The 22,801-nt window shown below is 39.2% G+C and overlaps 2 protein-coding genes across 5 annotated transcripts in view; one reads left to right on the top strand and one right to left on the bottom strand.

Annotated features, from left to right (window-relative positions):
* The window catches only part of ASB5 (ankyrin repeat and SOCS box containing 5), a 40,853-nt gene extending 31,938 nt beyond the window's left edge, over positions 1–8,915 (bottom strand). Inside the window, exons 1-3 of one of the 4 annotated variants that reach the window (XM_065694915.1) lie at positions 8,021–8,451; positions 7,866–7,909; positions 6,331–6,448 (exon numbers count right to left, since the gene is read on the bottom strand). The gene's annotated coding sequence lies outside the window, so the exon portion shown is untranslated. Of the gene's footprint in view, positions 1–6,330; positions 6,449–7,865; positions 7,910–8,020; positions 8,452–8,588 lie in introns of those variants that run through there. The other 3 variants (XM_065694934.1, XM_065694925.1, XM_065694905.1) reach the window with 3 other exon arrangements.
* A 75-nt stretch (positions 8,916–8,990) lies between these two features.
* Positions 8,991–16,519, top strand: SPCS3 (signal peptidase complex subunit 3). The gene is made up of 5 exons (XM_065694962.1): positions 8,991–9,313; positions 11,756–11,829; positions 14,273–14,349; positions 15,428–15,543; positions 16,024–16,519. Exons 1-5 carry the CDS (start codon positions 9,171–9,173, stop codon positions 16,154–16,156), a joined length of 543 nt encoding a protein of 180 aa, XP_065551034.1. The 5' UTR covers positions 8,991–9,170; the 3' UTR covers positions 16,157–16,519.
* Positions 16,520–22,801: the final 6,282 nt, after the last annotated feature.

Below are 22,801 nucleotides of genomic sequence, written 5' to 3' on the forward strand. Positions count from 1 at the left end.
CTTAATAAAACACTCAGATATTCTGGCAAAACCAATATTGAAACTCATTAGGTACCTAATAATTTTTCTTTTACAAAATTTGGATAACAAACCTAAATGAGATATTGAATGTTCACTCAATAGCTACAAAATGGATTGAATGTAAAATTATTGTAACCTTTAAGGTTTTATAACAGCACACAGGAAAATGGCACAAAGCTACACTGCAGATAAACAATATCAGGATTTTTGGTTTGTTCTAAAAACAAAAACACAGTAATACTGCAACACACAAGGATCCTTCCAGCTTGACACATTAGCACATTCTCAGCAAACAGAACAAGAACAATGGAATCATCTGGTATGCTTTCCCCATTTTGGGTTATTAACTATTTTAATTTTAAAACCATTTTTAAAACTTCAAATTAGGGAATTTATGGTCTTAAATTCTCTTTTAATGTAGGTTGGTCAGTTATCATTTCTAAATAACATAATCAGTACATTCCAGATGGCAATATTGCCATGTATTAAGACACTTATAAAAGGGGTTCATTTCAAACTCCAATGCTCAGACAAATCAACCCGCCCTTTAGTGCTTTACTATGTAGTAGCCAAACCCAGAAAGAAAGTATTCAGCAGTGGCACCTGTTCATGCTAATTCCAACTGTTCATGCTAATTCCAACTGTTTGTAAAATCTAGTGCAATTTGCCCACAAGCTAAGGAAGTAACTTTTAGAAACAAGTATGCGCTATCTTCTATGATTAATGACATAACCACATTAATAAACTATTTTATTCTGGCAATTTTTCCTCAATGCTTTAGAAGACAGGTATGCTTAATTTTCAGTAAGACAAAGTACACAAGAAAAATAACACAACTGACATAATATTTAGACTTTGAAGGCATTTTTTAATACTGAAGACTGTAAACCCCTTAGAAATATTATTTCTTTATAGCATATATGGTGTCTTTGGTCCTGTAAAATATATTTCTAATTAAATCTTTTAAAATAACATCCTTAAGTTAGATTAACATAGGCTGCATAAGAGTAATTATAGTTATGGCACAAATTCCATTACAGTTAGTCTTAATATTTTTCTCAAATATTTTGGAGATGCATCTATATGTCTGAAAAAGAAAATGCTTTTGGTTGGTTTTGGTTTTTTTTTTTAAAGACAAGGTATGCAATGCAGTATACGGAATATTCCTGTGATGCTTCACTTGCATGTCTTTCTCTACATAGCTAAAAATACATAAGAAGTTCAGATAGCTGTCCCTATTTTGAAGCTTCTGGCTAATACCAAACACAACAGGAGATGATTTAATGAAATGGGATGCCAGGCAGAGGAACAGGAACTCATAGGTGCTTGGAAGAATACATTATTTTATACATTATAGACAACCAAGCAGGAAAAACTTCTAAAACAATTGTGTCAAAACAGAGTTTAAAATAAAACCAGTAAGAAGCCAGTAGTTCTAGTACTGAGTTTCTGATGTAAGCACACAACACTTGATGAAGCACTTAGAAATGCTGAGAAGCCCTAGCTACTAAAAAGGCAATGTCTAATTCAGCATGAAAAATGACCTGCTGACTTGTATTTTAACAGGTGTACAGGATGCTAACCCTCAACACTTAAAATTTTATCTGACTCCTCTAAAGTTACTGAATGCTGTTTATCTTGTTTCCTCCTTGATGCATGTTAAACAATTTTTTTTTCTATTATGTCCTACTCAAAGCGTTTGAACCGAACAAATCTAGAGCATCTATTTTAAAATACATTTGCTCATATATTTTGTTACACAAAATGTTACCTTAAGTTTTAACATTGAAAATAAGACAAAAAAAAAGACATATCATAAAACGATCTTCAAAAAATATGAAATGTTCTGTTCAATAACCTTCATAACTTAAGGATATTATGCATCTATGCTTAGGTATAGAAAACCAAATAAATCATATTCATCTGATAGCTACAAGAAATCCAGAAACTGGAGAACTGGAAGACATCAAACAGCTGCTGAGTCCTTTTCCAAACAGGAATGCAAGCACATCAGCACAACTCAGAGGCTCTTTCTTTGTAAAATGTAAAGAGAAGCACAGACTTCATGCCTCCATTTTGGGGGAAATGAAAAGAAGAATAGTGAGAGAAGACAAACTTTGGTCCAGAAAAGACCAAGCTTGGTTCAGAACTGAGCCACTTTTCCATTGCACCCTATTGCTATCCTTAAAAATCCCAGACTTACATGACAAAGCCATATTCATGACATAAAAAACCAAGAGTTGTGTCACCCACTGAAGCAAACACAACACAGTAAAAGAAACAAAAGGTCCGTATCTCCCTTTTACAGCTTTTCTTCCTGAAGTACCTTCATGACATGGCTACCCAGAATCTACATAAACAATGCAGCACAAATTTCTGATATCCAAAGTTATGTTTTATTCAGATTTTTTCAGTTCTTGTAATTCATGATAGCCCTCTGATCATCCAGCTGAAGACTTTAACCAAAAGTCTCTTTCAAAATACAATGCAATGGTACCTTTAGTGTCGTAATAGGGAAAATCAGAATAAGTGTCGTAAAACATGTCACCCTCCTCCTCTTAGTAGTCATGCTTCAACTTTTGACATTCATTCTACTAAGCATCTGTATATTTAGACACCATTCCTCTTCTCTCATAAGACTATGAAAGGCACCACTTTATTTAAAAAGCTTTAACACAAAAAAATTCTTATAGCAAGTTTTGTTACATATATAGTTTCTCTTTGTATTTTAGTGTAGTACATTATTTCCATAATTTCTCAAACTATTTTGGAAAGTAGAAATTTATGCCTTTAGGTGGATACCATAATTTTTTTTTTTTTTTCCTTCACTGCATTGAAATTGGTGCTCTTATGCAGTTTAGGATCCATACGAACAAAGTTCTGATACACGAACAGTTTGTAACATCACAAAGAGTTTGCTTATTCTGCTGCTAACTTTTAATGAATTTAAGGTGGTCTTATTCAGGTGTTTTGTCTTTCCTGTCTGTACTCCTACCTTAGACAACACTTCTAACATACAGACTTGCATATCTGGATTTCCAGAGAATGGCATTACCAGTCAAGGATTTAAATATCAGTCAGTATCTCCAGACAAAACAGACATTCCCTGTACCACATGTATTTAAAAATATAAAAAGTGACTCAGACATTTAAGAGATTATGAAATTCCAGTTTTCTCACTTTCTCATTCATTTGAAAGAATACACAGACATTTTAAAGCTGTATCATCTAGTTATACACCCTCTGCTTCTCACAACGGTGACAGATGCCACTTCAAGTACAAGTTTAATATCAAGCAATCCCTGCTCTCAGCAACATTACTATATGAGCATGCTTGATCTGCTTAACCAGTCTATCTAATCACTGGCAGCAAAGTTCTATACAGTAGGGAAGTATAACTGACCTGCTTACAAGTAAATTCAATCTGAGTTCTGCTAACACAGTAAGTTTGCTCTACAGTACTTGTTGCAGTCCTCTGGATACCTAACACAACCCAATTATTAAAAGCATTACAGAAGATGATTCCAAAATAAGTCACGTATGTGCTTGGAGACATTACTCGAACTAGAAACGTGTCAGACAGCAGGCACACACAGCCTGCTGACAGACAAACTGTAGCAAATCTTGGCCCCCAGGAGTTAAAAAAGTTACCACCTCCAGCTGCCCATTCCATTCCTCAGCTAAAGGTTCCTCCCCTCTTTCTCCCTTCCTGGAAACCCACAGGAAGGAATGTGTATTGGTATTTAGCCACTTCAGTTCAAAATCTGGCAATTTAAACTGTTGATGAGTTTAAACTAATGTGCTGGCCTTTACACTGAAAAAAACTCTCTCACCCCCTATCACCCATTCTGCTATAGAGACAGTAACCTCCTGTTAAAACCTAATATCAAACTGAGGGGAGGGTATGTCAAAATGCACCATACAAGCTTCCTCTGAAGGATATTTAGCTGTATTTTTTCATTTCTCGGTGTACTGATATGGCTGTATGAGTGAAACTTTGAAAAGTCTCATTTTGCATCTCCTTCCCTTTGTACAGTTCCTTTCTTAGGTCCAAATAAGTGTTTTCATCACCAACCCCACGTCTGTAAGAACTTTAAAAATTCCTTCTTCAGCAACTAATTCAGCCTCTTCCTTAGGCATGTGGTACTGTAGCTACTATGCTTTCGATATCTGAAGTAGCTTGACAGAACAAACTTTATTCTTTCTTATTTTTCTAGAAGGCAGTGCAACCACCCTATTAATCTAAATTCATGCAACTGACCCTGGTATTTTTGCAGTTTTTACAGTTACTCTTTGCTTTAATGAACTGCAAAAATGTCACGTTCTTATTAAATAGCTGTCTCTAAATAAATGAGAAAGTAAATAAATTGGTAACATTCAAATCCCAGAACAGCCATCATGTGCAGATTTGTTTTTCGTCACATATATATTTAGTACATGAGAAATGAACTTGACAGAAATTTTATGTTTCAAATGAGAGTTTTCAAAAGACCAAATATGCATCTGTAAATAATATCTCTCTGCCACTATAAAATCTAGACAGACCTTTTCAACTGTTTGAATTAATACTTCCTGGACTGATTAACCTATTTTAGATCCATTTTATTTATTTATGTGTAAGACCTTTAAATTATGCTGTCATTATAAGACAAGTGTCAATTACTCTGAATGTAAAATTTGCTTGAAATAATATCCAAGTTATGAATGTTTTCTCACCAATTTGAATTCCTTTCAAAATTTTTAACCTACATTATGGTCTTTTATTTCTTCTTTAATTAACTGATTTATTTTTTTTCTTCATTACAAACTATTTCTAAAACCAGTGAAATCATGTTTCCTTTAACTTCATACCCCTTCCATACTTTCATACTTTCATCAAACTTCTGCCAAGCTTTCTTCTAGAATAAATAAACACTGTTTTATTTGACTGCTTTCTGTATAAAGTATATTTTAGTGCCTATGAGCGATACAAATAAAAGGGAATTACAAAGTCAATTTCATTACTTGATAGGGACTAGAGTTAAAAAAGATTATTCTGCAAGCCTGTGTCCCTACACACGGACTCCCATGGCTACTGCTCATATCAGAAAGGTTTTTTCCACCCACTAAAACTGGTATCAGTTAAGAGATATCATGACAGAGCTAGCAAAACATTCCTTTCTGCAAGCTGAGGCATGACAGCCTCTGCTTGGTACTTTTACAAGAGACACAAAAATACTTTGTGATGAAGAACTTGTAATTGACTTAGGGAATGAGGTAAAACCAGAGTGAGGTGGATTCATAGCACACAGGCTGCTTGCCACAGAATGAAAAGCACAATGAAGTGTAAAAGCTTCAGCTGCATCAATGATGTATAAAAGGACTTTACATAATATGGATTCGTATGACATGGAATGGGCAATAGCAATCTGCCAGCAGCCAAAAATTAACTGTGTTGGGCTCCAAAACATGAACATTTGGTTCCATCACTGATGAAGCATTCTTATGCCACTAAAATGAGACAATGTAATAAAGTCTCGAGTTCATTCTGAAATCAGAATTTTTAAATTCTTAGAAATTTTCTTGCTGGAGGACTAGCAATAATAATATAGAGGCAAGTGAAAATTTCTGTTTGCTTCTCTTCTTATTCTCCATACTTTTTAGATACAAAGCAAAAGAATGGAGGTGAGAAGTCTAGAAACAAAACCCCTCCAATGCAGTCCAGAAAGACTGCTTCTCTTAGCCACAGCCTTTCCACACTAGTTGAAAAACGGCCCACACAGAAGAGGCGCTAACTGGAAGAGAGCTAATGCAATAAAGACAAAGATTCCCCAAGCTGCTCGTGGCCATGTTTATTTCAGTCTTCATCTGCATACCCAGACCTGCCTAAGAGACTGTGTGGTACTATTGTCTCATAAAGTGTTAACATTTTAATAATTATTAAATTCAATATTATATTAATATTATTAAATTCAATAAAAGATTTAGATGTTTGTGGTAAAATTTAGGAAATACATACATGGCCCTAGACCAAAAGAATTTATCTATACAGTCCTCATATAACTAGCTAGGCACCAAAACTTTCACCCATAAAACTAGTTAGAAACTTACGCCCCCAAAAGGCCAAAGGTGCTACCACCTCCACTGAATTTAACACCTCCCCTTCAGCTGGAATTCACAAGCCATACACCCCAAACTGTCAGCCTTCTTGAAGTGCCTGTCTACATGTACCACATTACAACCAATCTGATTTTAGTGGAAAAAGACCTTATAGCGATCTGTTGATGGTCAACACTTGCCATTTTGCTTATATATGATTAAAGGAATCACCTTATAACTTGAGCATCAGAGTAGAAACATATTAACCAAAGAAAGCGAGTCTTCTCTCTCAGAAGACTACTCTAGCCATCAGCTGCTGACTGGGATCAATCTTGTTGAAGTGCCAACACTATAAAGAAAGAACACATGATTAATAGATCAAAGAGCGCATAAGAACACAATTCCAAAGTCAGATAATTCTGGGGAAGAACAGGAGAAGAAGAGAGAATTCTATGTTGCAGACCGGCTCCGAATCTCATGTCTACATTTTGTTCAATTAGTTTGTAATGAAAAATTATTAACTTTCTTGAAATAAGAACCAGCCTGAGCACTGCTATGCCTTGGGTGTTCTGCTGGTCTGCAGCTGAGTACACTGCTCAGGCATATTGAATAATTACAGTACTCAGACCCATTCAGAAATTTCACTACTTTACTCCTGTAAGTTCTGCCTTAGTTACTTAAGTTATACCCAACATCGGAGTTGTTTAGTATCTAATGAAAAATTCTAAATAGCAACTACAAGAACTAAAAGGAAAAGCAAAGGCAATTGAGTCTTTTGTTTGTAGATACAACAAAGTAAGTGTTCATATTTGGAGCTAGTGTTTTGATTATAGAAGAGATTTCACAATTTCCAAGTTTCCCCAGTTTGCAGTAAAAGCTTCCCTGTTGCTTCTAGATCTTCAAATATTTTGGGGAAAAGTACCCACGTTTCACTAACAGTTACCCAAGGTTTCAGTAACAGTGTGTTCCAGACCATAAATCAAAAACCTTTGCCTCACAAGAATTTATGTTTTGAGTACCAAACATAAAATAATAGCAAGCCAACAAAAACCTTTACACCAGAAACTCCGTGTTTCTGGAATTAGTCTGGAATATCAGGAAAATCAAATGCAAACCGGTAAAGAGTTTATCATAAGAACATTGCTAAAGAGACTACCCTTTTTGGGCCTGCAACTGATTTCAGTATGAAAAATGCACAGACACACAGAAACCAACAGTGTAGCAGAACAGATTCCCAACTGCATGGAATATGCCCACAGGTACCTTCACTTCCTATACTTAATAATAGCTCTGAACAGAAACGTGCTATAAATACTTGAACTGGGTGAAAACATAGAGCATGAGCATGATCTTTTCTCCTCTTCAATCCCCTACCTTTACCTGCAAAGATTTTTCTTCCCTGTATCACAGATCTGACTCTCAATTACAGGGAAGGAAAAGAAACAGCATCATTGTTACGGAACATACGTATTTAACAATGGCCTAACAGTCCACACTTTCTTCTCCCTATCCGTTCACCATGAGACCTCCCTTCCACCTTGATGGACCCCTGTGTAGGAGCTCCTTTTCCTAACCTCATTTACAGCTTTGAAATCTTAGGGCTAGGAAGAAGTTAAATATAACTGAACCACTGCTGACACCTGTTGTCCACCCTGAGAAATCTGTTTTAATGAGGTCTGATGTATTTAATACAGGGAAATATAGAAAAAAAATGATAATAATTAAAAGAAAAACAGATATCTCTCTTCCTCAGTTCTCAGACTCACAATGTTGCAGGTTCAGGGAGCAGAACTGGGTGCCAAGTGGGGACCTACAAAAAGGAGTTAGAAACCACCTCACTGCATGATGTAAGCTTTGCTAGCACCAATTTGAAGTGAAATTTCAACCAACTTGGAGGAATAAGATGAAAAAACTGCCTCACTCTGCGAACAGTGTAGGATCGTTGAGCCACCAGGTGAAAAAGGATTCCTGTGCCATGCCCAACTACTAAATGAGGCGTCTAGACAAGATGATTTACATACTGAATATGTATGCAACAAAGCGCAAATGCACAGAAACATAGGAAACAAGGCAGTGAATGGCAAAGCACAGTATCAATGAAAGCAAGATACAGACATCAAATGAAAAAACAGGGCTTCGTCTCTAAGGTTATCTATGCCTTATTACATAAACACTAGAATCAACCCTAGCTATAAACACCAACTTCCCCCTAAAGACAAAAGCCTTAGCAGGTACCAAACAATTAATAAGCAAAAAAAGAAAAAAAAAATCCTCCAACAAGGAACAACCCTTTTTTGTTTTCGTTAAGTTACGAAGGAACCAGGACGAGAACACGTCCTGCAGGCGTCAGCGGTGGGAGCACCGAAGAGCCAGCCCCAGCAGCCCTCCGCAGGGACCTCAGGGGCCACAGCCGTCAGGGGCCACGGATGCGCGCCAGCACCTTTTCGGACACTCAGGACGGAGCCACAGCTCACGAAAGGAAAACACACCGCTCACAGCTAAGCAGGGCACAACCAAGCAGGCACGCCTCCTCTGTAGATATGTTTTTTTCTTTCTATAAAGCAGAACAACGCAGACACACCGCACAGGCTCCTTTATGGAAGCCTATCCCCTTCGCTCCGCGACACTTAAAGGGCACGGCACGTTTCTTTCTCTAAACCCCACAGTGCGCGGTGTAGGTCTCAAAAGACATCGCGGCACAAAACTAAAGGCCGTCTACTAAGAGCAGACCCGAAGGCGCCCTAGCAGAAGACAGGCTGTAAGCTGAAACCTCCGCCCGTCTGCCTGCCTACGGAGACCCCGGCACAGCCCCACGCCGGGCGGAAGCCGGCAGGGCCCGTTGCCGCGCGGTGCGCAGGCGCAGAGCGGTGCGGGGCCGCGTAGCTCCGCCCCCGCTGGGCAGGCTCTGGGCGAGGCCGCCCCATCCCGCCGGTCGCGCGCCCCCGTGAAGCCGGCGCCGCCCGCTTCCTGCTGCGCCCCAGCAGCGCCGCCGGGTCCGGCGCTACCCCTTTCCCCTGCCTCCGAGCAGCGGCTGGAGCCTGCGAGGCGGGCCGGCCGGGCCGAGCGAGGAGATGAACACGGTGCTGTCCCGGGCCAACTCGCTCTTCGCCTTCTCTTTGAGCGTGATGGCGGCGCTCACCTTCGGCTGCTTCATCACCACCGTCTTCAAGGAGCGCAGCGTGCCCGTCAGCATCGCTGTCTCCCGGGTCACGCTGTGAGTGCGGGCGGGAGAGAGGAAGGAGGGGCGGAGGAGGGCCGGGCGGCCGCTGCCCGCTGGGGAGGGAAGGGGTTTGGGAGCCGCGGCTCTTGCTGGGCCGGCCGCTGTGGGGAGGATAACGGCCGGGGCGCGCGGGGGGACGCTAGCACCCGCCGCGACCGGAGGCCTGCCGGCGCTGCCGCCGAGCCCCGCTTCCTGCCCGCTCCCTCGCTCGCGGCCGGGGCCAATGGGGGAGCCCCACGACGGCGCTCCGCCGCCTCGCGGCCCGGCCGGCTGGGAGCCGGGGCGGCGCCGCTCGCGCTGGGAGGTTCGCGGGGGATGCCTGCGGGGACCGCGGTGCCCGGCAGCGGGGCTGGTGTGGCAGCGTGCTCGCGAGCACCAGCCGCGGTCTCTGTGTCCGGGTGGCGACAGGGGAGTCGAGCCAACTGCTTTTGGCAGTTCCGGGAGTGCAGGGACCTTAATGGGCTGGATTTAGTTACTTTAGTACCGCTTTTATCAGTAGTTTCCTTAGATTTTTCCATTGGCAAAGTATTTTTCTTTCTTTTTGGCGAGGTGTGTGACAGCAGACTGACTGGGGTGGCGTATCTTCCTGTGAATTGCACCAGGTGTAGAATGCACAATAACCACATCAAGAGCATGTTGCCTTCCAGACACAGTGTGCTGGTGCAAACATGTGCCACAGGAACTATTTTTCAACTTTCCTATTCTTTTTTTCTCCATAAGGAAACTGTCACAGAAAACTTACATCAAACTAAAGATGTATGATGCAAAAGGGCTGTCGTTTTGCAAGGAGCTAAACAGCTGCTACTGACACCAAAACTGGTGGTCTTTGCTCCTGCTTTTAGCTTCTTAGTCCTTTACCAGAGCCGCACAGAGGAAGTGGGCTCATAGGGTGCTTTACTGAGCTGCTTTAAGTAGACTAATGAGTTTGGAGGTTTTTTTGCCAAGTTAGTGACCAAAAGCAGCTCATGGAGCTTTGGAGCCACCCCGAGGTAAGTGGCATGAGTGGATGGCTGGCAGCAAGGGTTTGATAGGGGAGATGAATGCAGATAAGGAGAACTGCCACCATCTTTTGGATTGGTTTAAAATCTGTGGAAAAGGAATCCTGTATTTATGCTAAATTGAGTATTGCCAACAGCATAAAACTGGCATGAAAGCATATATCTGAATGTTCCAGTGAGCTTGACATCTGTGAGGTAGCATACTAATGCTTAATTTTGATGAAATCTATACTGTCCATACCTTTTTTGATGCACAGATTGGTATTAATGAGAGGCGTTATACCTTACTTGCATTTTTGAACTTCTCAGAAGTTCTGCAGACCTCCAGATTTAAGGCCTGATATCCCACCAGATTGTGATTCAGAAGTGTAGTCAAGTGCTAGGTAAGGGTTGCTATGTAAAAGGTGTTGCTTTTTGTAAAGGGATGGAAATGTGTAACAAGGTTTAAATGGGGAAGTTTTGGTGGTGTTTTTCTTAACTACCATCTCCAAAACTGTATGTGTGTGTGTGTGGGATGTGTATGTGTGCCAGTGAACTTGTTTTTTGTTTCAGATTACTAAGCTTAGTGTTAAGGAAATGATACTTTTATGGATTAATTTTTAAACTGGAGTAAATGTAACTAAGAAATTCATAATTCATGAAATTTTTGTTTTATGAAAAATTAAGGTTCATAACTGATTGCCAACATGCTTATGGTATTCTTTGTAGAGGGTAAGTTTGGTGAATTGGTAAGCTTTGTGAATACCTATGAAAATACCTGCTGTGTCCCTGTTACTTTCCAATCTCTTTTTTTTAATGTGGTTTAGTGTGGCAAGGTCAGATATTCCTGCAAATGTGGATTTGTAGTAAAGTTTTCCAAAACGTTATGGGGTTTTTTGTACTGTAGAAGAATATAAGCATCTTCTTTATACTGCTACTTAAAAACATTCCAGGGAGAAATCTTATAAGTTGTGGGGGAACTGCAAACAAACTCTGTTTTATCAGAATGGTTAGAGTTTCTTGTACGAGACTGAGCACTAGAGGCTTTTCGTTTTATGGAAACTTGAGAAATAATAATGAAAATGGTTGCCAGCAAACAGCTGTACTGCTGGTGTTCCAATTAGCTTTATATCTTTGGGGATGGCTAACACGTACTTTACTGAAATGGAATGTAATGCAGTTCAGGTACAGAAAAATACAGATTTTTGTTAACAGGAAAAGGTCCAAGGGTATTTGTGAAACATGGACTACTATGGTGGCAAGGCCTCTCAAAACTGGGGCTACATAATTTCAGGAGGGCAGGTTTTATTTTATAACGTTGATTAGATATTTTGACAACAATATTTCAAAGAAAGTACAGAAAACAGATGAGGGAAATATGTCATAAGAATAATAGGGTATGTAATGCATGAAAGAGAAATAATGAGAAAATCTAATTTTGTGTTTTGTTTTGTTTTAGAAAAAATCTAGAAGATTTCACTGGACCTAGAGAAAGAAGCGATCTGGGATTTGTCACATTTGACATTACTGCAGATATCCTTAATGGAAAAAGTGGTTTGAAAACATTTTGAAATAATATCTTGACGTCTGTTTTAGTTACTTATAATCTTCAGATATTTAAGACTTGAAGAAAACTAACAATTTGTCTTAAAAGATAAAGCAGTGAAAAGTAGTGTTTTACATAACTACAGCAATAACATAGACCTTAGAACAGCTGTTCCATCTCTAGTAGATGCCATAGGGCAAGTTGTTTTCTCTGGTTTTAATGCCTGTTTTTAAAATCAGACTCTTAGTGAAGTGCCCTGTATGTAATAATGAGAAGTGGAGTTTAACATCTGAACAATATTATCATTAAGTGAAGTTTCTATTAGTGGTTTGAGGTGTATATTAATTATGGGGTTTATATAATGTACTATTTTGACTGTCATCCTCAATATGGAAATTCTGATGCACCTTTCAAACTTATTTTGTTGTTAGGCTTTCAAAGTTCTTGCCACATAATAGTTGTGTACAAATACCTGTCTTGTATTTCTCTGCTTTCTTGCTAGTCTGGTTTTTACTGGGGAAAGTGTGTTGTGTCAGGGTAGTTTTGGTTGATTTTGGTTGGCTTTTTGACAGTAGAAGGAAATAATTCTTAAGATTTAGAATCTTGACGTAATAAAAAATGCTGTGTTTTTCTGCAGTTTGGGACCAAATAGAAGGCAATGTGATTTACCTCAGGTGGTTTACACTAATCCTTGCCTTGCAGTTGGGCTGAGATTCCTGAGATTTTTCCCTGCCTGCTGTTTTTTGTCACTCTGTTAGGCAAGGCATTACCTCTGTGTTTTGGTTTCCCTGTTTTGGAGAACACTACTTTGTGCAGGCAAACCAAACAAAATACAAATCTTGAATACGTGTGAATGCTGAATAAAAAGGTTAATCAGATTTTTGCAGGTGTGTGTTTCACAGGAACAAGAGGGATGGGTTTTTATCAGCTTGAAGTCCGAGTTATACTCGTGAAATGCTTATACGCGGTAAAACCAGAGACTAAAATTCTAAAGTAGGTGAATCAAATTGTATGCAGTGCATATAGGGGGAGGCAGAGCAAGACACTGAAAGAAGTGTTCTTATACAAGGATTAATCTGCAGTATACAGACATAAAGATTCCATGTTCAGTAGCTTTAAAATTTTTTTGGGGAAAAAGGGACTTAATCATTCTTGCCTGGCATAAAAAAACCTTGCAGTGTGTAGAGTTGTAAAACACAGCTTTCTGGTAGGTGTTTTTTTGAAGAAAAATCTTAGCGATACTGGTACATGGGCACTCTTAATTAAACAAGTTGTTAGTCCTAGAAAAGATAAAATAAAATGACAGAAAAAGAAACTAGGGAAAGGAAAGCTGAGGAAGCAGTTTTTGCAAACTCTTTTAAACTTAGTTAATTTATCTTTAGCAGGTGTTAAGAAATCCTACAGAGTAGCTCTTCGGAATCTTGTTTGTTGTTTTGAGTTAGATGGCAAAAAATGTTCAAGTAAAATAGCTCCAGCTATTCTTGCAGCAGCATCATTTAAATAATTCTTTCTTTGCCTTTTGAATTAGTGCCTTAAGAACATTCAGTTTTTGGATGAGTGGACCAAGGTAAAACAGATTTTTAAGGCTGATTGGGGAATCTGCTTAATTTGTTCTTTGAGATAGTTGCAAATATAATAATAATAATAAAAAAGAGCACTGGGAAATAAAAGGTTACAGCTAATCTTTATTGTTAGTTAAAAGGTCACACACTGCATTTTATTGTTAGACAAACAGACAAGTATTTAGAATATCAGCTTTATTACATGGTCAGTCTCAAATGGCAGTCATCAGTTTTTTATTGTTGATCAAAAGACTGGGCAAAGTTTTGTTCTGGACTAGTAAGCTGACTTTCTTTGTAGTAAGTAGGTAATTAAATTTGCGAAGTCCTGATGTCCCTTCCAATATGAAATACTTCCCACCTACTAACTTCTTCATTGTCAGTATTGCAGGCTGTTTGAACTCTCTACCCTTTGCCAATTTTGTATTTATATATTGTTTAATACTGTTATATCTTGATCCACAGTTGGATACCAGGGTTCCTTGATAGTAGAAATAATCACATTGAAGATATTTACTGAAGAATTCTCTCTTGCCTTATATGTTTATGATTTTGTAATAGATTGCCTAGCAGCAGATTATGGTTACTATCTTACAGTGTCAAATATAGAACTCTTTAAATCATTGGAGGAAGTAGCCATTCAATTTCATAAACAGTAAAATATAAAACCCAAAGCCACCACCAAACCAAAAATCTGCCCCTTTAATATGGTTAAAATTTATATTAGAGCTCTTGAAGTGCTCTGGTAGGAAATAAGATGAGGTATGTTGAAAGATAAGAGCTCACTGCAATTACTGTAGTCTATTTAGATCTAGTAAAAATAAAACAAGGTTATGTAAGTACAATATGGTATTTTTCTTAACTCTCATACATCTGCAGAGTATATTTGATTGGAATGTTAAACAATTGTTTCTATATTTGTCTGCAGAATATTCAACGAAAAACAATGTAAGTATCAAAAAGAAAGTTGGAGCAATTACCCATTTTGTACTGCAGCTATTTTTAACATTCTGAAGTTCTGCTGGGAAGAGTTAAGGCACCAGCATTTCCTACTAGTTTGGACTGTTTTTACTGGCCTTCGTGATTGTTATTTTCTTGACAGTTTAGCTGCAGGGAGGGAAGTTCCGCCTCATAAAGCCTAACTAACATGTGCCCACCAGAGTGGGAGAAAAGTCACACGTCTTCTTGTTCACTTACACTGGTGTGCTCAAAATGATTTTTTTTCACTTGTTTGCTCTGTCAGTTTTACTTTTCCCTAACATTCTGCAGTTTGCTGCTGTTAGAAACAAGATACAGTGGCCTTTGGTCTGGGCAGGTGTGGTGGGTCTTTCTTTTCATAGATCATTGAAGCATTTGCCTGTACCAGCTACTGCAGCCTCAGAATATGTTTATTTTATCTCTTCACACTTCTTATAATAATTGGCCTTGCTGCATCCTTTAAATTGGTTGCTACTTATGTTTCACTTCAGATAGCTGATCTGATAAGACCTCTGTGGAACAGTGTACAAAAAAAAGTGATTGCATTGAAATACCATGCTGTCACTGTACCACTGAATTCTAGTTAAAGCTAATACAGTCACTTTGCAAGTATATAGTGAAGGCTTGTTTTTTATATCTTAACTTGCTGCAGAAAGCTATCTCACTACTTTTAGGTATTTTTGTTATTTTATACATGCTGGTGGATATTTATTTGTACTAAAATAGCGTATAGGGTTCTTTATTAGGGTCTGGGACTTCATTGTCTTGTTTCATCTTTTAGACTTTTTTTCACATAAATCACTAGCTCTCACAAATATTGCAAAGTTTTATCTTCTAAATTGTTCTTTGTTGCTTCCATTTATTCTGTGCCGCACTTCGGTGTGTAGTAGTACTACTGTCCCTCTCTGTAAAGCATTATTTTGTTAAATTAGTCATGGATTGCAAGCATGTACTTCAGGGGTTTTAGATGAATAATGCTATGAAATTCCAGTGACTCAATATGATCTTATAAGTTATCTTGCTGACTTAATTATGATTGTATTTTTAGGCTCTAAATCAGGTGGTGCTTTGGGACAAGGTCATGTTGAGAGGAGATAATCCAAAGCTGTTCTTAAAAGATATGAAGTCAAAGTACTTTTTTTTTGATGATGGAAATGGTCTCAAGTAAGTATATCCTGTTTTTATCATTATTATTATTATTCATGGTGTCTTGATGCACTTGCATTAATTACATTTTAGTTTCTTGCCATGGTAAGGTACTGATATTCTGTCTGATACTTTGTCAGTCTGTTGCATCTTTGTAGCTTGATTATTAAAAGATAACTTGGGATACAAGATACTTTGTTTCTTCTGTAGACTAGAAGATACACTGATAGTGTGAGCAATAGGCTTCTGGTTTCTGTTTCCAACACTTGTGTGTAGAGCTAGTTCTGTGATACACTCAACTGCAAAGGAGGTAGGTAACTAACAACAACAACAAAAAAAGTCTTTCCTGGAAAATAGCTAATACTTCATGAAGTAACTAAATAAAATTAACACCATTGTTTCTTGGTCAGGAAAATAATTTGTATCCTAATTTAATATTAGTGTTTATTAATTAAATTGTTTGAGTATTTGTGCTGATACTCTTCGTTGCTTTTGCAGGGGAAACAGGAACGTCACTTTGACTCTCTCCTGGAATGTTGTACCAAATGCTGGCATTCTACCTCTTGTAACAGGATCAGGACATGTGTCTGTACCTTTCCCAGATACCTATGAAACAACAAAAAGTTATTAAATTATAGTACTCAATCCTAAACAAGATATTTTTATAATTGTATATTGTGAATAAATTTTATTGCGGTTTCTTTTCATACCCCACGCAACCCTTCAGTGAAAGGTACCTAATTTCCTCAGGCCTAACAACACAGGAAAAGGAAATGAAAGTTCAGGGTTGGTTTTTTTTTGTTTGTTTTGGTTTGATTTCATTTTGGTTTTGTTTTTTAATAAAACACTGAAGCTGAAACTTAAGGGAAAGGCAAATTGCAGAGTAATGGTTTTGAGGGGGAAACTGAGGAATTTTTTTTATTTTGTTTTGTTTTCTCCTGGCCATTTGGGTATTGACCTCCTTTTCTTTTAAATAAACATTTTTAAACCAGAAGATAGTCTTACTGTGGTTTTGTTTTTGGTTGGGTTTTTTTAAGGTACTGAGGTAGTTATTTAATCTGTGTAGAAGTCAAATACACCTGGAGTCAATTTCTGTGAGTGCCTGAAGGAAATGTCTATTCTGTTTTGCAGCATTTTGCTTAGGGTGTTACAGTAAGGTAAGTTTGGTCCTTTTAGGACTGCCAGCAGTTACTTTGAGAACTACAGGCTGACTGACAGATAATGAACCATCACATTGTGTTTTGAGAGCCATTGATGCAGCCTGCATGCAATTCTGTATTATAAAACATTTTAATATCTGCTTATAAAGCAGCTAACTGTAAGAATAAAGACATTTTTTCAGTGTATTAAGCACAAGTCAGTAAGAAGAGTAAAAGCTTTAGGTAAAGAAAGACTGCTTACAAAGTGACCACTTGATATTTATTGGGATCTACTCAGCAGGAACAATCAGCATACTTGTTCCAGAGGGCTCTGGGACTAATATTGGGCTCTTCCATAGCAAGGAATGGAGCAGATGTTCTCCAAAACAGTCTAGGAAAACATCTAAGGAATAGAGGATTTCCCATGGGAACACAGAAATTTAAACAGATTTACCAGCTTAAGCATGGATATGATCTACCTTCAAGTCTTCCTGATTTGCATCAAGTAACAAGCAGTTTGTCAGCACTTCAGCTGAAGAAGTAGCGTCTCTGGCTGTAAGTCCTGCTCTGTGTGTCTTCCTTCATTCAGCTATAACTGCAAATGCTTGTCATATTTGGGAGGACAGAAGAAACAGGCTATTAGGATTGCCTGTAGGCAATAATGGTGCTTCATACTGAGTGACTAGTGTTTCATGCTCATATATCCACTACCACCTTCCTGACAGTTCCCTATGTACACATATGTCTTCAAACAAAGTATGGTAGAATAAATTTACTGCCAGACTCAAAAAGAGTAAGCATAATCTGAAATTAAAACTATGAGGTTTTTAATACTGCAAATTAGAGGAGGGGTGAGGTGTGGAAACAAAACAAAAAACCCCAAATAAACAAAAAACAAAACTGCAACCCAGGAGAAATGATGAGATTTGCAGTGCCAAGCCTGTCAGAAGAAGAGGTGCTGAAGACTGGAGCAGAGTCTTCCACCTTTGTTGTGAGTTCACCAGAGCTGATAGATTTCGATGAAGCCAACTTGCTATTAAAAAGGGATCTTTGTGAGTTATTCCAAACTATTTAATACATTCTCCATGTAGGTGTATCAATCAAGAAGGTGTTGAAAAAGTTTCCAAAAGGTGCTTTGTCTTTACAAACAAAATTTCATTTAAATGTGAAAATTAAAAAATTTTCACAGGAAAGTTTTAGGACAATTTTTCATTTGTATCCAGCGTAATTACATGAATTTTAGTTCTCTGAACTTTTGCTGTTTTCCACAGGTCAGCCTAGTCGGCACACTGGGTACCCTATTATTTCTGTGCTTTGATATAAAATGTGTATATTGTTATAAAAACTTAACTGTTAGAGAGATCTTAATACTGTCATACAGGAGGAAAGCAGAAAAATATTTTTCTTAGAGATAATTGGGCTAAGTTGTGGAGTTTTCTTAATTGCCAAATTAAATTGTGGGTTTATTCATAAATTATATTCCTGAAATGTTTACTGAAATTTATTTCTGTGGCTTGGCATTCAAGCACTTCCTTGTATTCCTTTGGCAGTAGTGTTAGAATGTGTTAGTATGGGCTGTCTGTGAAAGAGATACTTGAAAGACAAGGGTCTGTTGTCAAAAAACTCCAGAGATAAATCTACCTTTTCCTCCAGTATAGTATATTCCTCCCAGCAGACAGTAGCAGAATTTTAAGGTGTGAAATTGTATATTCAGACATGATGCTTGAAGCTTTTCTAGCCTTTCCCAGTGAAGATAAATTATGTTTGAAGTCATTAATTTAGAGGGATGAAGAAGAAACCATCACTGAGTTCAAGTTCTTAGGGAGAAGAACTTGTTTTTTCCTGAAGAGAAGGCCAGCATAGATGAGCACTTAAATGATACTCTAATAGCTCACGTTTTGCTTCTCAGCCACCAAACAGGGCAGGATGCCCTGTTTTATTCTTGGTTCAGGGAGAAAGGATGCAAATTCCTCAGTTGGTCTCTTTAAAGCCTTTCAAAAAGTAAAATAACTACTGTATTTTGTTGTGATGATTCTCAAACCATTTATAAAAAGTCTCTTTTATGAAAACAAATGGCATTCACTTATCTTGTCTCTGCTATACATCGAATGAAAAGTAGTATCACTCCTGATTGCTCTCTTAGATGTGTTACTACATAAATACTGATGTTTTACGTAGTGATGTATGCAAAAGACGTATTGATAGCAACTGATTTACTTAATGGGAAAAGGCTTGAAACCTTTTTGTTGGAAATCTGAAATGGAAACACTTCTGATACATTTCAGATAGCAATTTATTGAGGTTCTTAGTTCTTTTATTGAGTCATTAGAACTTGTCTAAGGACTGAAAAAATGCAAACTCTTAAAATAGCCTGGGTTTCCATTTGCTGTTGAGAACACGCAGCACAACGCAGAAAGCCCAGTGCAGGAAAGGAAGCTAACTTGAAAAAAATACGTATTTACAGCTCTGCTCTCTTGTGCATACAGTCTTATTCACATATTGTAACTGTAGATATTGAAAATAGACATTGAGAAAATGAATGCTATTGGTTGTTTATTATTTTAATAAGTTTCTTCTGAGCAATGAAATTAAAGCTAGCTATTCTAGAGCTTGTCAGCCAGATTTAAGTAGAGTTTCTGCACTATTTCTGGATTACAAATGTTGAAAATGTTATTCTCTTGAAAATTATTTCAAGAGGTTTTGCAGAAACAGTTGTGTTTAGATTGAAAGTTCAGGTATTGGGGGGCAATCTTACTGTTAATTTTTGCCAGTAAATACATAGAAAATAATTGTTCATATGTCTGATATTTAAGGAAAGTTCTGGTTTATTTGGCTTCTCAATTTTCTTCCAAAATTGAGATTTTGTCCATTAAAAATAGTCTAAAACTGTTCGTGAAACATTTCTCATAGAATCATAGAATAGTTAGGGTGCGAAAGGACCTTAAGATCATCTAGTTCCAACCCCGCTGCCATGGGCAGGAACACCTCACACTAAAACATGTCACCAAGGCTCTGTGCAACCTGCCTTGAACACTGCCAGGGATGAAGTATTCCCAGCTTCTCCGGGCAACCCATTCCAGTGCCTCAACGTCCTTACACTAAAGAACTTCTTCCTTATATCCAATGTAAACTTCCCCTGTTTTAAGTTTTAACCCATTACCCCTTGTCTTATCACTACAGTCCCTAACGAAGAGTCCCTCCCCAGCATCCCTATAGGCCCCCTTCAGGTACTGGAAGGCTGCTATGAGGTCCCCACGCAGCCTTCTCCAGGCTGAACAGCCCCAGCTTCCTCAGCCTGTCTTCATACGGGAGGTGCTCCAGTCCCCTGATCATCCTCGTGGCCATCCTCTGGACTTGTTCCAACAGTTCCATGTCCTTTTTATGTTGAGGACACCAGAACTGCACACAATACTCCAGGTGAGGTCTCACAAGAGCAGAGTAGAGGGGCAGGACCATCTCCTTCATCCTGCTGGTCATGCTGCTTTTGATACAGCCCAGGATATGGTTGGCTTTCTGGGCTGCAAGCACACACTGCTGGCTCATGCTCATTTTCTCATCATCCAACACCCCCAAGTTCTTCTCCGCAGGGCTGCTCTGAATCTCTTCTCTGCCCAACCTGTAGCTCTGCCTGGGATTGCTCCGACCCAGGTGTAGGACCTTGCACTTGTTATGGTTGAACTTCATAAGGTTGGCATCAGCCCACCTCACAAGAGTGTTGAGGTCCCTCTGGGTGGCATCCCTTCCCTCCAGCGTATCAACCAGACCACACAGCTTGGTGTCATCAGCAAACTTGCTGAGGACGCACTCAATCCCCCTGTCCATGTCACCGACAAAGATGCTGAACAAGACTGGTCCTAACACCCATCCCTGAGGGACACCACTCGTTACTGGTCTCCATCTGGACACTGAGCCATTGACCACAACTCTTTGTGTGCGGCCATCCAGCCAGTTCTTTATGCACCAAGTGGTCCACCTACCAAATTGATGTCTCTCCAATTTAGAGACAAGGATGTTGTGTGGGACAGTGTCAAACGCTTTGCACAAGTCCAGGTAAATGACATCAACTGCTCTACCCCTGTCCATCAGTTCTGTAGCCCCATCATAGAAGGCCACCAAATTGGTCAGGCAGGATTTCCCCTTAGTGAAGCCATGCTGGCTGTCACCAAGCACCTTGTTGTTTTTCATGTGCCTTAGCATGCCTTCCAGAAGAATGTGTTCCAAGATTTTGCCAGGCACAGAGGTGAGACTGACTGGTCTTAATTCCTTGGGTCACCCTTTTTCCCTTTCTTGAAAATGGGGGTTATATTTCCCTTTTTCCAGTCATCAGGAACTTCACCCAACTGCCATGATTTTTCAGATATAATGGGCAATGGCTTAGCAACTTCATTCGCCAGCTCCTTCAGGACCTCCGGATGGATTTCATCTGGTCCCATGGACTTGTGCATTTTCAGGTTCTTAAGATGGTCTCAAACCAGATCCTCTCCTATAGTGGGCCTAGGGTTTTCATTCTCACAATCCCTGCTGCTGCCTTCCAGGACTTGGGTGGTGTGGTCAGAACATTTGCCAGTGAAGACTGAGGTGAAAGAGTCATTAAGAACCTCAGCCTTCTCCAAATCCATGGTAGCCAGTTCTCCCAATAGCTTCTGGAGAGGGCCCACATTGTCCCTAGACTGTCTTTTATTTGCAATGTACCTACAGAATCCCTTCCTGTTATCTCACATCCCTAGCCAAGTTCAATTCTAACTGGGCCTTAGCTTTCCTAACCTGGTCCCTAGCTTCCCGGACAACATCCCTGTCCTTGCTTCCACCTTTTATAAGCCTCTTTTTTCCTTTGAAGTTTCCTCAGCAGCTCCTTATCCATCCAAGGAGGTCTCCGGGCCCTCCTGCTTAACTTCCTTCTAGTTGGGACGCAGCACTTCTGAGCTTGTAGCAAGTGATCCTTGAATATCAACCAACAAAACCATCTCGTGATCGCTGTGTCCAAGGCTGCCCTGGAGCATCACATTTCCAACCAGCCCTTCCCTGTTGGTGAGCACAAGGTCAAGCATGGCACCTCTCCTCGTCAGCTCCTCTATTACTTGCAGAAGGAAGTTGTCTTCCACGCAGTTGGGGAACCTCCTGGATTGCTTGTGCCAGGCCGTACCATCCCTCCAACAAATATCAGGGTGCTTGAAGTCCCCCATGAGAAGGGCCTGTGAGCGTGAGGCTGTTCCTATCTGTTTGTAAAGCGCTTCATCCACAGAGTCCTCTTGATCAGACCCTCTGTAAGAGATCCCACAGTAATGTCTCTCATCATTGTTCTCCCTTTAACCCTGACCCACAAACTCTCTGTTGACTGCCCACCTGTCCCCAGACAGAGTTCCATACTCTCCAGCCTATCCTTGACATAAATAGCAACACCCCCTCCCTATCTGTCGGACCTGTCTTTTCTAAAGAGCCTGTAACTTTCCATTCCAACACTCAAGCCAACAAACAAGCAAACAGGCATATACTCTTGAAAGTGATGAGTCCCATTCTACACACGCAGGGGAATGCTAATATTACAGGGCCACAACAGGTATATTTTTATTAAACAAATAAAAACCTCCCAAACTTAGCTTAAACAAGCCGAACTGTGGCTGGACCTTTTTCTGGTGCCCTCCACCACTTCCCTGGGACTGTTATTATGAATCTTCATGTTCTTGAAGAGACAAAGCATAGGTAAAGACAAAGGAGGCATTCCATTGTTAAAGTGGGTTTTTTTCCCCCTTTACTGTTGTCTCACAGTAATAATTCCTTTTTGCAAGTTATTATGTAGTTCATCTGCCAATAATTGTTCTTAATTACCAATTCTTAATTTGCCTTTGTTTTACATGGAAAGACAGTTAGAATTTTCTCCTCTTTTCTGTTTACTCCAAACTCCAGCAGATTTGGATTTATGATTTCTTTTACCAAACATTGTTTAATAATGAAATTCCAAATCCTCTATGCATAAGCCAATCAGAAAACAAAAAACCCCAACAAAAATATGTAGTTACATTATCCAGACTTACAGGCTGTGGAGCCAAACAAGATACATAATAATATTAAGATTCACAATAATAAGAGTAGAATATTCCAAAACTCAGATACAGTCAAAAGTGCTGCCTGACCTTCTA

This window comes from Lathamus discolor, chromosome 1, assembly GCF_037157495.1.
Source record: "Lathamus discolor isolate bLatDis1 chromosome 1, bLatDis1.hap1, whole genome shotgun sequence".
In the NCBI taxonomy this organism is placed as follows: domain Eukaryota; kingdom Metazoa; phylum Chordata; class Aves; order Psittaciformes; family Psittacidae; genus Lathamus; species Lathamus discolor.